We start from the raw sequence: 16,106 nt of genomic DNA, 5'->3' as shown, positions 1-16,106 counted from the left end.
AAACGAAATTATGCCACAGGATGTTGCAAAGTTAGGATAATAAAACCACGTTTTAATTATCCCCGTACAATAAGTCAAATATAAAGTTTTATCAAAAAACTGACTATACCAAATTAAAATTGATAAATGTATACACAGTGTGCTAAAAAACCATCAAAACAGGGCTAAAAATAAAAAAATTAAAATACTTTAAATTTCTACGTTGCGTTTGAGTGTATCTGAGTGTATATACATGTACTTATATATAAATATCTTAAATATTAACAATTAACATTTATTACATATTAATTTGAGTTCATCACATACTTTAAGTTGATACATAGATTTCACTGAAAATTATCGATAGAAATTTCGATACAATGACATACAAAACTTTCGTACAGAAGGTCCCTCAACAACAAAATGTAGTTGTTTATACAGCAAAATGAGTATTTCTAAAATATTCTTAATACATCATCTATGAAGTAAAATATTGTTAAATATACAATATAAATGTATGGTACACGATATTTTGTAGATTGTATTGGTAGTGTACATTACTGGTATCTTATCGTGTTAAAGATTGGTCATAAATTGTTGTATAATTTATGACCAATAATTTTGTGACACCCTGTAGAGATATATGTACAAACAATAACAACAAGATTAAAAAGAAAAAGCACTTACACAGTAATACAAACTTACAGGTGACTGCTCAAAAAATTACATCGGTCAAACTGGTAGAATCTTTCAAACGTATAACAGAACATAAGCTTTAAATAATAGAAAACCCGATTCTGCGATTCTACACTTTACCTTCTAGATCATAATCATTCTCTTAATGATCAATTTATAATCTTAAATAAGAATATTTTAAAATTAGTCAAATGTATTTACGTACAAAAACGTTTACCCTGTTAACAAGAATCCCCACTAAAATATACCCAGTAATATTATTTTATTTCCTAAGAGACATTCCAAAAAAATAGATGACATTAACAATGACTTAACTAACACTTAGACCACTACCAAATAGTTTACAAATTCGTACTTCCAAAATATAGCTACCTCCACGTCGCTTGGTTTAGGTCAAGGTTGCTAAAATAGTAGGATGTGTATAAGTAAGAAACTATTATGAGGGCGAAAATGTTGAATGAGCTATTGGACAATCCATCTGAACCTGTTTGCATTGCAGCTGGCATTTCACCTAGAAGAAAAATACATTAGGTAGTGATTTGTATACACGCTGGTAATAATTTAGTATGTAGTTTTAACAATTAATATTGCATTTTTTGTATCTATTCTCATACTGTAATTTTGACACACTGGATATATGTTGTACACTACATCTTGAAGCTTATTTTTAGAATGATGATTCCAATGGCTGATAGAGAATGGTCCTGATATATAGGAGAGGTGCGGAGAAGTTATATCCAAGTAAGTACCCGCTGGCATATGGTATGTCGATACTGATTCAAGGCTACAATGGAATGATTTTTGCTGTTGGCTTGATAACAGATACGTACATGAAATACCATAATATGATTCGACTAGCTGTGACACTAAGATCAGGCAGGCAAGGAGAACTACTTGATTATTTTCCCAAAAGTACACTCCAAACTAATACCGTAAAACAAAAAGAATAGAGGAGGGAGTGCGCCAGCAACCAGGTCGCTCGTGCGAAATGTGCGTTTGGAAAAGAAAGCGAAACACAGAAGCTTCAAAGCAGAAAATCAATAAATATAGGGACAAGGAATGTCACAGATCTTCTCCAAACTGTAAAACTTCATGTAGAAGGGAAACACACTCGAGAGATCAAGGATATTTTAAAACAAAAAACCACTCTATTTAACTATCAGCATCTGATAACACTGGATCTAGTAGAGTAGCCATACTAATAAATATCGAAATATATCAGGCCGTATGAAACAATAAAAATAACAACAAAATTTCGATGTTATTTTAGTATTCATTCTCACGACAGATACCTCAGATGAAGACATTGACGACATTTGCAATAAGATAGAAAATATCTTGAAGAAAATTACATAAATGGGGCCAGTATACATTATTGGAGACTTTAAGGGAAAAGTGAGAAAAATTAAAAATTAACCACATTTTCTTGAAGACATTCCAAGTACATAATGATATAAACATCTGCCTTTAGGGTCATGTCACTTTCATTAAAAAATCATGACAATGTAGGAAATTCTGAGACAATCTTCTCAAGTATTTGTGAACATAAAATGACCGAATTTTTCTTGAAAGAGTTACTTTGTCATTGGCTGTGAAGGGTATTTGCTCCCTAAAGACTCATGTTCAGTGTGTTGTGTCTATCAAAAAGTCAGCTAGATATTCCAATCTTGACAATCATTTTTCATCGCAGAATAAGTATGACACTATTTTTTTCAGTTAAAAGCATTAAAACTTCTGACCTGATTTCCAAGAGAATAGTAAAAATTTTCACACCAGATAACCATCTGACGTCTGTGTGCAAGAGAGGAGTTTTGAACCTGCCTCCATATCATACATCAAGGAAAATAATTTTAAATTAAAGCCCATGGACTTTATGAAAATAACTTTCACAGCATCTGGTAAAACTTGTGCACTTTGGTGTTCAAGAGCAACTTTATATACTTTTGCTGCTACTCTCATCATTTTTCCTGACATAGATTTTGCTCCATCTATGTCTAAACCCATACACTTTGTTCAAGGAATGCCTATTTTGAGCACATACTTATCAATCAGGTTAAAAATGAGTTCCGCTGTAGTGAATGATTTAAGTGGTCTGCAGAACAAAAACCACAACTTATTCATGATAATAAAATCATACAAATACAACTAGCTGCGCCATGTACTTTTTAAATTTCTCTGACTTATTTTTCTCCTAACACATCTATAACCTTATCTACAACGGACGGTAGTAGAAGAGTCTCATTTATTGTACGAGGCTTTTCATCTTTTACAATCCTGAATTAGCAAGGTAGGACTCGGTTATTAAGTTAGTATCAGTAGTGACAAAGCTTGTCATACATTTATTTTCTTTCTTGAAAGAAGTAAAAGTAGAGTACGACCACCAGTCATACGCGCACCAGCGGTTGCGAACCCCTACTTTACGGCAAACACGTAAGATATGGACTAAGGTACTTATGCAGGGTATTGTAGTCGTAGAACCACAAACAAAAAATGGGAGACCGCAAATGAGAGCAACAGGATGGCGCAAAATGGAAACAAACTGCCAGCTACTAAAAAGAAGGTTTACACCATACACCTTTGAGAGCTATTAAAACGAAAACAGCCATCCGAAGCAGAAAGATCAAAAACAAGAGTTAGAGATTTCCATTGGAAAAAGCAGCTACAAAAGCAGCAGAAAAAGGAAAAGGAGAAAGGAAGGTCGTTGGTACTTCTAAATTAGCAAACAAAAAGTCTGGAAAAAATAGAAGAAACTTGAAAGCAATTCAGAAGAAGATGAAGATTTTGTTCCAGCTGACGAAGACGATGATTGAGAAAAAATAGGTAACATACCAGAAAACAAAGACACATAGTGCATGTTTTGTGCAAGTTTTCTAGAAGGTCTGCACAAAAATATAAAGAAATTGGTAAAAAATTGATGTTATCCAATAAAGCAAAAAAGAAGGTCCATATTCGGACCATTTTCTGTAGTTTATTTTTCAATGATACTGTTGTGTTGTGAAATAAGTAAGAATTTTGTTAAAAATATTTAATGTGAGAAAATTAAAAACTTACCATTTAATACAAATACTCGTATACTTGCGACGTCAGCATTTGAAGGGCTGCAGGAATATTTTCCAGAATCCGATATATCAGCATTCTGGATTAGTAAGAAACTTGTAGTCACATCGCCTTTTTCGGTGATCACGGTTACTCCACCACGGCTGGAATCATAGCTGATAACCTGTTAAACAAATAAGATTACTAGTTGTTTATAGCTGATTGCAGGATATGATGGGGGAGCGCTGATTGTGGTGTATCTGTATGCCCCTCCGACTGGGTTAGAATAAAAAAGCAGTCTTAAAAGTCTAAAAAGGTATTTTACTGAACATTAAACTACCAAAATGTCTCCCTCACTTACAGCGGAAAGGACAAAAAATTTATGCAAGCTCAGGAGTCTTTTACTATAAGAGATATTTGAAAACGGCATAAAAGATGTCGAATATATTGGCCACAGAATCCTAAAAACCACCTTCACTGAGGAAAACACTAATCTCTATATTATATCAGTTTACACTCCAAATAATATCAAAACAAATTTTTGAGGTAAAAGCTTTAATATTGCCGAATATAGGATCAGAACATAGTTAGAATATAGGGCTAGAACAAGTTATAAAAGGTGCTATGAGGGCCAGTAAGGTAGACCCACAAAGGGAAAGAATAATGCCTTACTGGTTGAATGCAGAGATTGCGAATTCTAGGTCAGAATGTGGGTACACTCTACGTTGCAGGGTACAGCGTGCAAGGAGACGTAGAGTAAATGCTGATGAGGTGCTGCGAATGGAAAATGAATATCATGCGTAGGAGAGGGTACTAAATAGGCTAATTCACTCTAGAAAAAATAATGCTGGAGACGTGCGACGAGCTGGAAGGTAACACGGGAGTTAGGCGTCTGGCGAATGGTATGAAATACGTAGGGATACGTCTGCTTAGCAAGCTGAACCCTTCTTCTTAGACGAACTCGCTGAAGCGTTAGGGGCCCTTAAAACCTGCAAGACCCCATACCTAGATGGGATAAAGCCTAAGGCAATTAACGTCTGGACCTATTGGAGCTGGCGTGGCTTTTGGGTAATGTAAACGCTGTCCTCATTGGACAGATCTTTCCCGCAAACTGGAAAACATCAAAACCTATACTCCTGCATAAAGGAGAGGAAAAATATCGACCTATTTGCCTCTTTCCTTGTATGTGTAAACTGTTCCAGAGAATGCTGAGCGGGAGAATCGATGAAGCGATTGAAAGGTATAGAGGCTTATCCTCCGGGCAGTAATAATGTTATCACCGCTGATGCACTGTTGGGAGTGCACAGAGTGTTGAATATGGAGACCCGCAACCAAAAATGGACCGCTTTACTTCTGCTAGACGTTAGGAACGTCTTCAATTCATTGCAATGGGGAACAGTTATGAAAAGTGGTTGAGGATGGAAACTTTCCTGGTTACTGAAGGAACCTGGTCTCGGACTATCTATCTGAGAGAAGGATCCTGAGTTGAGAGGGGTGTGATTATGGATATCACGGCTGTGGTGCCACAGGGGTCAGTTTCCAGGGCTGCTTTTTGAGTGGAATATAGACAATGAAATATCTAAGTAAGGCTTCCTTGATTTGTTCAAACTATTAATTTAGTGATCCAAGGTAATATCGGTGAAAGTCTGCTTAAAAAAATTATCAAAAAATGTAAAAAATTGTAATTTTTATACGAAGTAGAAATTTTGCCACCAAAACTTTTAAAGAGAGAGAAGATCAAAATAGTCCGTACAGGTTTATTACACGAAACAATACGCTAAAATAGCGCCTTCGAGAAGATTAAAAAAGTAATCACACAAGTGACGTGTTTATTAGATCTCCCCTCCAAACTGAAAGAGAGAGAGAGATAACTGGATTAAATACACTTATTGATTATTATTCTCTATTAATAGGTAGACATTTCGAGTAGTAATCAACCCATATTTTCAGTAAAATGGTCACAATATTCTAAAACTATAATTTTAATCGTTAAATATCCAACATTTGTACTTACATTGTCGTGATGATACCAAAAGATATAGGCTGGTGGCTCAGGACTAAATCTTATGAAGCAGGTTAGGTTGATGGTACTACCTTTATCGACATGTAAATCTGGTCCTCCTAGAATCTGAGCTGTCGGTACTGTAAAAAAAGCAAAGAATTTAAACATAATGAATTGAAACACTGTATTTACTTAGTTTTCTCAATAACGGCTTTAGCTTTGTTTGAAATTATTTCAATCAATAAAAAAATTGGCAGATTATTTATTGGCAGACGGGAAATTATTTTTGGAAACGGCTTATAGGCATATTGAAGTAACTATATATTGGATCATGTGTCGTTTGATTATTGAGTCTATTAACTGTCAAATGTGATTGAGAATCTGTTATAAATTCTCGACCACTGACCTGACCTTCAACAGATGCTAATTAATTGGTAACTATAACACCACAGATGTTTTTTAGAGGTTAGGCAGAGGATGATATTCCTGATTATGATGCAGTAGATGAGAGAACTTTATCCAGAAAAGCTTTGCATATACAAAAATTATTGAAGCATCTTAGGTGAAGATTTCAAAGTGAGTATCTCGGTCAGTTAAGAGGAATCTCAATCACCAAGACAATTGGCTTATTGGTGATGTAATCGATATTCTTCATGGTAAGGATTATTTAGATTCGACTAGTTATAAACGCTACAGAAAGAGGACAGTTTTTCAGACCCATCCAATGTCTCTATCCATTAGAATGCCCAGCATATTCCACTCAGATGCCAGGTGACGCCAGGTTTTCTAAGTGTAAAAGTGTAAGTAACCTGTTATATTTTATTTTTGAAACTGTATTTTTAGCCAATAGAAGTATTTACTAATAACTAACGTAAATACTATTTAACTATTATTCGATACTAGGCCCGTCATTTCTCATACACCTCCTCATTGTGCTGGTTTATAGCGAACTAAATATAGAACAACTTAATATATATATATATATATATATATATATATATATATATAATATTTGATCTTGTTAAAAATGTCAGATCTTTATTTGGAAATTGTTTTTAAGTTGTATGTAACAATAGTTTAATTGGTGTCAAACTATGATAACAAATATGGTCATTTGCTATTACTATTCTTAAATACTATGGGACTAAGACATTCACATACTCTTATAAAAAGAAATGAATAACGTAGAAAGATGTTGCGACGTATTTCCGAAAATTTCTAATTCGACTCACAGTTTCCCAATATGTTATGTCTTTGATCGCTGATTCGAAATATATTTTTCTTTTATATCCTCTTTAAATCACAACACAAAGTGTTGTATAAAATATCAAAAATAAATTGTATCATTAAATCTGAAGCTCAACGGCCAATTTTTCTCTCTGTTTACCCAGACAGGTTTATGTCGATTTTTGTGTCGAACTATTTTATTTAGTAGTTTCTGCTGCTACAATTTTAGTTGTTTTGGTTGTATTAAATATTTTCAATAGTTCATGTCGATTTACGTAATTTATTTTCAAATTTAAAAACAGAAATAACGAATCCAAGAACGAATTAGGCATATCATCATAATGGAAGATCTGTTCTACTTTAATATTGGATGTAGATATAGAATTTGATAAAGTATTGTATAAAATCCTAATTAAAAAAATTAGCAAAACAATATTTATTAATACATCAAACTCCTATACCTCAGAAAAATGAATGAGGCCAAAAAGGTAATGTCTATCCAAAACCAGTCCTTAAATGGCTGAAACTTAACAAAAATAGCAGGCTATCACTGCATTTACTTTCTGCTTCTTTTTTTTCTTCAAAATCAGTCCTTAAATGGCTGAAACTTAACAAAAATAGTAGGCTGTCACTGCATTTACCTTCTGCTTCTTTTTTTCTCTTCAAAACCAGTCCTTAAATGGCTGGAACTTAACAAAAATAGCAGGCTATCACTGCATTTACCTTCTGCTTCTTTTTTTTCTTCAAAATCAGTCCTTAAATGGCTGAAACTTAACAAAAATAGAAGGCTATCACTGCATTTACCTTCTGCTTCTTTTTTTTCTTCAAAATCAGTCCTTAAATGGCTGAAACTTAACAAAAATAGTAGGCTGTCACTGCATTTACCTTCTGCTTCTTTTTTTCTCTTCAAAACCAGTCCTTAAATGGCTGGAACTTAACAAAAATAGCAGGCTATCACTGCATTTACCTTCTGCTTCTTTTTTTTCTTCAAAATCAGTCCTTAAATGGCTGAAACTTAACAAAAATAGAAGGCTATCACTGCATTTACCTTCTGCTTCTTTTTTTTCTTCAAAATCAGTCCTTAAATGGCTGAAATTTAACAAAAATAGCATGCTATCACTGCATTTACCTTCTACTTCTTTTTTTTCTTCAGTTAAGTGATTGAGCATTTGCTGCATATATTCATTGAACTTCACTTGGGTGTTCTTCTAATTTGGCGTATATTCTCGAGTAAATGACAGTAAAGAGTATTTTAAGGACAAGGCTCATCAAACTAATTAATCTATTTTCTTCACATTTCCTGGCGGTTTTGGAAAGTGAATTGAATATTGATAGTAGCCAATCTTTTGGTAGGTGGCCAGTCTCATATATGCTGTTGAATAGCTTTGTAAGAGCCGTGATTTGGTGTGCCTCTAATAGCTTTAAGATTTCACCATGTACTTTATCAGGTCCTGGCGATTTTGCATCTTTAATTCGCTTAATGGCCATAGTTACTTCTGCATTTGTTATTTCTTGGTATAGTAAACAGTAAACTGAATTACTTGAGAATAATTTTGCGAATCGTTGGATGCTAGCAGACAAGTTTTAGAGCATGTATTGCCTTCCGGATTATTTCTAGTTTCAGCTGGTACAGCTGAATTCTATCAGCTATCAGCAGCTTCTATCAGCATGAAATCTACATTGGTAAAAATATTTTGATCTATAGGCCAGATTCCTGTTGCTCTATATGCATTTATCGCAGTTTTCATTGTGCCTGTAGCTACAATTGCCAGTCCGAATAGTGTTGCCGTTTGGAATTGAGTCATCACACAATCTGGGTGGCTTTTAACCATTTTTTCACATTATTACTACAGTAAGTACTCAGTGGCTTCATAAAACCTACATCTAATGGCTGCAGACGATGTGTGCAATGTGAAATTGAGCATAATAATATTTTTACATTAGACTAAATCAGATTAGTTTTGTTTGTAAAATTGAGTAAGAAATAGCTTCACGACAATTTTTAATAAAATAGAAAACAACTTACCGACTACATTTAAGACGACGAAATAACTTTTTACTGGTTGAGTACTAATCTGGCATTCATAAGTGCCAGCATCTCTCTTTTGAGCCCATTTGATCTGTAAAGTCCAGTCGTCCGTTTCAGGATGGTGATTTGCTTGAAAACGCTGATCGCTGGTGTAGGTGTAGCTAGATACTGTGAGGATATGAATGTCTCTGTGTCTGATCCATGATACCTGAAAACATAAATCTTTGTTAAAAATTATTTAACTTGGTTCACCATGCTAAGATTGAAATATTTTTTCTTGATTGTGGACGAACATATGTAAAAAATCCATAATAAAATATCCTGGCCGTAGTAAAATCCGCTCTTCACTAATTTCTAAGTCACAAAAGTGTTGTGTAATATATACTATAACGCCAAAAATTTAGTGATTATTGTGATATTATTTTAGTTGCACTTTCCAATCTTTTTAATTACAGATATGTCAATCAGGTACCTTATCTGGATAAGGATATAATACTAGTGCATCCTTCTCATCATCTAAATCAGGGGTGCAAAACTCGCGGCACGTAGGTAGCATGTGGCCCGAGATGAACAAAGTAAAAATAAAATAGAAATGTGAATTAGAATCGAAATTAGTACCAACCAATGTCTATATCGAAGCCAAGCGGTAATCAAGCGCAAAATCGCCGATGAACATCGAATTTTCCAGATAAAGTGGGAATTGAGCTTTTTTTTCTAGCTTCAGGAACTGGATAGCTGTGATGACTTGGCTCTGGTTCGATAATATATCTGTGATGTCGTCCTTCATGCCTAGTTCTTGGCGTCGTTTATTGTAATGAGGGCAGTCCACAAGGATGTGTAGAACGCTTAGTGGAGATTGGCAATAGTGGCAGATTGGCTTAGGTGTAGAATTCATTAGGTGACCATGTGTAAATCTGGTGTGACCGATACGCAATCTTCTAGCAACAACCATCTCATTTCTAGTTATACCAGGGATAACGAACCGCTCAATCGTCTGATCTATGTGGTGTAAAAATGTACTGGATTGTTTCCAATGATTCTGCCAGTAATTTCGTACGAGTTTCTTTATATTAGTTTTTAGGTCACTGGCAATTTGTATATTGCGTGGTGTACAATTGGATACAGCAGTTTCTTTGGCAAAGCGATCGGCGTTGTCGTTACCCATAATCCCGATGTGGGAGGGAATCCATATGATAGTGATATGGATGTCGTGGATGATAATATTTTGGTAAATGTCATGGATTTTTTCTACAAGAGGGTGATTAGTAAATAGATTATTGATGGACTGGATAGAGGCAAAGGAGTCTGTACAGATGGCAATATGTTGATTGGGTGCTGTACAGAGTTTGAAGGCTTGGTAAATAGCATACAGTTCACCAGTGTGAACGCTGCATGTGTCAGGTATTTGACATGAACTAACGACTGTTTCCGTAGTGGTAACCGCACAACCAACCCCCGTTTCGCTCTTTGATGCGTCAGTGTAGAGTACCCGATCGAATTTCTTAAAATTAAGAATTTCTAGTAAGGATTTCCTAATCAAATCCTGGTTGGTTTCTGCCTTACTAAACTTTGTAAGTGACACATTAAATTTCGATAAAGTTTTGGTCCAAGGAGAATTCTGCGGGATCGGGAGAGGGTTAGTTAGGGATAAATTTATATGTGGTATTAAAGTTGGAAGTAGGAGGGCGATAGTGTGTATGCGTGGAGCAGGAGGGTGAGTACTAGTATAGTTGGGTAATGTCAGCAGTGTTTGTACTGGATTAGAAAGGTTAGCTGAAGTAAAGGCAGCATAAGAAAGGAGGAGATATTGGCTCCTAAGCCAAAGAGGGGGTTCGTTGGCTTCGCGGTAGAGGCTCTCAGCTGGACTGCTACGAAAAGCTCCTAAACAGAGGCGGATAGCAGTATTATGCACTGAATTAAGGGTTTGTAAGGATGTTTTGGATGCTGACAATATATATATATATATATATATATATATATATATATATATATATATATATATATATATATATATATATAAGTATTTTAAGTAAATGAAAATGCAAGTTAGTCTAATTAAAGTTGCAGAAATTGTTTGTCCTGAAAATTCGAAGGCTTTTCAAATAATTTCTTTATCTCAAAATACACTTCCAGAAGGAATTACCGACTTGGCTGCCAATTTAAGTGATCAGATCAAAGCAAAATCATCTAGTTTTTAAAATTATTTCGTCGTCTATGATGAAACTATGGACGTTGGTGACATAGCTCAATAAGCTGTGTTTATTTGTGCTTGCGAAAAGGATTTAACCATTTTTGAGTAATTATTGAAGCTAATACAGATGAATGGTACTACTACAGGACATGCTATATTTAATAGTGTTTTTCAACTTCTGCAAAAAGACAGTTGAAGCTCCTTCCATGACCGGAAAAAACAAGGGCTTCGTAGTATTACTACAACAAAAGCTTAGTAAAATTCATGGTCCAAAAATTATCATCCGTATTGCATTAAAAATCAAGAAACACTATGCACGAAAGTGATCAAAATGGAGAATGTTTTGTCATATTTAAAAAATTTATAAATTTTATAAGATCTAGAGGCTTAAATCAACGGAAATTCAGGTTTATCATACCATAGCGAGGTACGTTGGTTATCTTTCTTCAAGGTTCTCAAATAATTCTGGGATTTCAAAGAAGAAATATGTATTAAGAAATATGAAAGAGTTTGTACAAACTAAAAATCGAGATACAAGCTTGTTCTTTGATTAAATATGGTAGCACGATTTATCTTTTATGGTTGATATAACCAAACACTTATTCAATTTAAATTTATTGTTCCAAAGCAAGGATCAGATCATTACGAACGTGCTTGGTATAAATAAAGCATTCAAATGTAAATGATTCCTTTGGAAAAATCAACCGAAAATGAAGATCTCAAACACTTCTTAACGTGCAAATAAGAACAAATCTAGTTTAGGTGATACTAAATCGTATCAAAAATCCGCAGAAAAAAAATTCAAATCTTTGAACAAAACTTGAAACAATTTTAGAGGTTTAAAGATTATAATTATTGGAAAGACAAATTTTGTTTGATTTCTTTGATTTTCTCAATAAATATAAACACAGTACCCAGTAGGATGCAAATACAAGAGATTGTGATTTAGCGTTACTCAAATTTGAAGGCAAAATTCATTTGAAGCCACACCAAGTGGTTGAGCTTGAATCTTACAAGTATTTACCGGCAAGATTCTAAAATACTCGAAAATTTGCATACGAAATTATTTCCATGTTTGCAAGTACTTATCAGTGCGAGCAATTATTTTCTTTTACGAATGGAGACCTCCTATCCGAAACTGTATTAATACCGCTCACGTTCGGTCAATTTTGAAAGTAGTCTCGGCCAAGGATCAGTACGTAAACAAGAGTCTAACTATGTGTATGTTTATTACACTGTACTATTAAAACATATATTTATTTCTATGAACATTGATTTTTTTTCCCGCCCACCATAAGTTAAGCATTCTTTATTTGTCCCTATTAGCTTTTGACAAGTTTGATGACTCCCCTGATTTAAAGAATATGAGCATAATATCCCATTTAGCCACTAACAGTTCTTTTTCTAACCATCTTCCGCAGTTAAACTATAGTTTAAGTCTAATTTTGGGTCAGAGAAGTTTCAGACTCCTGTCTAGTGGGTTAATATATACTAAATATGAACGCTAACAAAAAAAGAGGTGAATAAATCGCTAATGTGGAAACTTTAAATCCTTCGATTTTGCCAAATAGTTCTTGCGGAGATAGTGTAACAGAATGGTGGAAACATACAGTTAAAGATGATCTGCAGAAAATGGGAGTAAGACAGTGGGATATAGTGGCACAGGACCGATAAAAATTTAAGAAAATGGTAACGACAAAAACTGATAAAGAGTTGTAACGCCATTAATGATGATGATGTCTATTAGGTTGCTTAAGCCTTATTATGTATGACAATCCTATAAGAATTTACCGACTAATTTACCTTCTCTTACTGGGCACTCTTTTGTTCTGGGGTTGAGAAGCCGGCTACAAAGATGGATATACAAATGAATGGTTAACGCTATATGGACACCGAAGGCAATAAGAAACTACTGTATTAAATGTCGCCATGATTCCCCAGAAAAAGCAATATGCCATTAAACATTTAACTACAAATTGGACATAGAGTCGGAAATGGAAATCGGGGCCCAAGATTCAAAAGGAGAGTCGAATTAACAGAATCGCATTACCAAAAGACGTCTCATGAGCTTCTCATACTTCAACGGTTTCGTAAACATGCGAAAATCTCGTGAAGAAAACCACTCGGAATAACTATGATTTTGAACTTTCCCGAATCGCTTCGAAAAACATTTTTAAGCATATCTCATCGAAATAAATACTTTTGCTATCTTAGTAATTTTTCGAAAAATGCCAAATGAATTACAATTCTATAAAAATCCTTATAACCTTTAAACCTTCAAGTATAAGTAAGAATATTTTGACAAGGATAAATGGATTCTGTCTTGCTCAAAACATGGAACCAAATATTTCGAATAATATGCATTTTTGAAAAATACCCAAGAAAAAAAGTATTTACTTCGATTAAATACATTTAAAAAAATTTACTAGAAGCATTTCGGGAAATTGTTTTTTTGTTATAAGTTATTTGTTAATAACAATTTCCGGTCAACTTGATAAAATTTTAAAAAATGCAATTGTAGTCGGTACATTTCGTTTCTAAGCGTCATTTAAGGGGTAAACCGCTCGCCTAAAATAATATAAATAAATATTTTAGCAAAACCACCCTAAATATTGATCATTTTTAACTTGTACTAGTTTTTGGACAATTTAAATAAATTTAAATAAATATTTTAGTAAAACCACCTCAAATAACTATGATTTTTTATCTTGTTCTGAAGCTGTTTTTTTGTGACATCTTAATGCAATTTACTATTTTTGTTGGGAATAAGCCAATAAAGCCTGTTGGGAATAATCCCTACATGGTAAGTAGGTATACTTATACCTACTTACCAAGTAGGGATAGTATCATGATGATTTTTTACGCGTGGTTTACTATGGGATCACTAACATGGGAATTTGAATGTCATGGTTGCATTTGGTGGTATTTTTAAAGACAAATTACATGCTATGATTTTTCTGACGGATATTCTTAAGTTAAAGTGAATTTAATGTAAGTAAATGAACTGTCTTCTAATAAAGTCGTCCCAGGAACGCAACTGATAAATATTGACAATATTATTTTAAAATCATCTACTTTAAAATGTATAATACATGTTTGAATAAACGATGGATCTGCCACAAGGATTTCCCCTCCTGGCCAGGCTAAATCTGCCGTAGATCTTACCATTGCTTCATCTAAGGTATGTCCTACACTTGATTGGTGTGTTAGTCAGGATACGTATGGATTAGATCATTACCCAATCAGTATTACGCTTAATAACTATTATCACAATGATGCAATTACGTCCCCATTATATAGGTGGTCTATGAATGAAGCAAATTGGACCTTACATACAGCTGAAATAGAGAAATTATTTTCCACGCCACCAAACTGCATCGATACCAACGGTATGTGTATATTTTTATTGGAACAGATTACGAATGCTGCCAACAAAGCTTGCAAAATTCAAAGACCATCCTCAAATATATCATTCAAATCACCTAAATGGTGAGACGAGGAATGCCGTGAGATATCGAATAAGAGAAAAATTGCATGCAAAGGGTACAAACAAACTATGTGTCTGGAAAACTTTGCTGAATATCAAAAATAAATGCTAAATGTAAACGAACCTTTAAACAGAAATGTAGAAATCGTTGGGCCAACTTCTGTCTCAATCTAAACAGACAAACTCATCCAACTGATATATGGGATAGAATTAAGAAAATAAAAAAAAATAAAAAACTGTATGTGCACGACGAAAATATCGTTGAAAATTTGTTTCATAAAATAGCTCCTTGCTATGTTCCTTCTCCAATATATCCCACTGAAGATAAATTTAAATCACATTTTTTGTTATCTCCTATTAGTATCAATGAACTAACTGCTGATATCAAGTATTCTAAGAGTTTTTCCCCTGGGATTGATGGTATCAATTATCTTATGATATATAACTTGCCTACAATAGTACTTCAATTTCTCCGTGATATTTTTAACAATATTCTAATTAAAGGTGATAACTGTGATTCTTTGAAGTAGTGTCTGTAATACCTATCCCAAAAGCTAATGATCCCAATGTCCTAAGACCGATACCTCTTATGTCATGTATATTGAAAACATTTGAACGAATCATGAAAAATTGATTAGAATGGTGGATGGAAAGTAACAACCTTTCCCAGAAGGTCAGCTTAGGTTTCGTAGAGGGAAAGGAACTATGGATTGCATTTCACACTTGGCAACAGATATCCAGTTAACTTATTCTAAAAACCACGATACAGCTTCTTTATCTGTGGATCTGGGATTTCTGGTGCATATTCTCGACCTGCTGCTTGATCAACTTATATAGACAAGTCCATATTCGTTTACATAATTCACTTATTGCCCAAGGATAGTTAACAAAGGGTTACCTCAGGGCTCAGCGAAAACATCTCGTTTGATTAAAGTGGATTGAATACAATACAAAGCTTTAAGGTTAGTCCTAGGAGTTCTCAAATCTACTCCCACATCAGCCCTTTTGGCAGAATGTAACGAGCCACCTTTACATTTAAGACGTCTATTTTTGGCAGAAAAATTTATTCTTAAATGCCAGTTTAATAATCAAAACGGCTTATTACAAAAAATTTCTTGTCTCTCTGTTGAAAACCTAACAAACAAATGGTGGGCAAATAAAAACTCTCCAACTCTAGCTGTTGCTTTTTTCAATTTATCACAATATTCATTTAATGCAGAGGAGATTCCATTCTTTAGCTCCAATTATGACATACTATATGAATATAAACCCGCTGTAGTAATCCCTTTATCTGTTTCAATTGTTCACGAAGATTTAGTAGTACAGAACAAGCTGGAAGACTGTAAAAATTCTTGTAAAATTTATACGGATGGCTCAAAATCGCCTGCTGGTGTTGGCTGTGCCATTTACATAGACAATATTCAAGATTATTTTCAGTACAAATTAAAATCAGATTGCT

General features: G+C 34.1%; 1 protein-coding gene across 1 annotated transcript in view; it reads right to left on the bottom strand.

The window, feature by feature from the left end:
• Positions 1-790: 790 nt before the first annotated feature.
• Positions 791-16,106, bottom strand: part of LOC140452974 (zwei Ig domain protein zig-8-like) — a 28,338-nt gene continuing 13,022 nt past the window's right edge. Inside the window, exons 2-5 of the mRNA XM_072547287.1 lie at positions 8,967-9,177; positions 5,726-5,853; positions 3,727-3,895; positions 791-1,186 (exon numbers count right to left, since the gene is read on the bottom strand). Coding sequence (XP_072403388.1) covers positions 1,044-1,186; positions 3,727-3,895; positions 5,726-5,853; positions 8,967-9,177 — 651 coding nt within the window. The 3' untranslated portion in view covers positions 791-1,043. The remainder of the gene's footprint in view (positions 1,187-3,726; positions 3,896-5,725; positions 5,854-8,966; positions 9,178-16,106) is intronic.

This window comes from Diabrotica undecimpunctata, chromosome 11 (assembly GCF_040954645.1).
Source record: "Diabrotica undecimpunctata isolate CICGRU chromosome 11, icDiaUnde3, whole genome shotgun sequence".
Lineage (NCBI taxonomy): Eukaryota > Metazoa > Arthropoda > Insecta > Coleoptera > Chrysomelidae > Diabrotica > Diabrotica undecimpunctata.
Note: the sequence above shows the minus strand (reverse complement) of the source record. Positions and strands in the feature narration are given on the sequence as shown.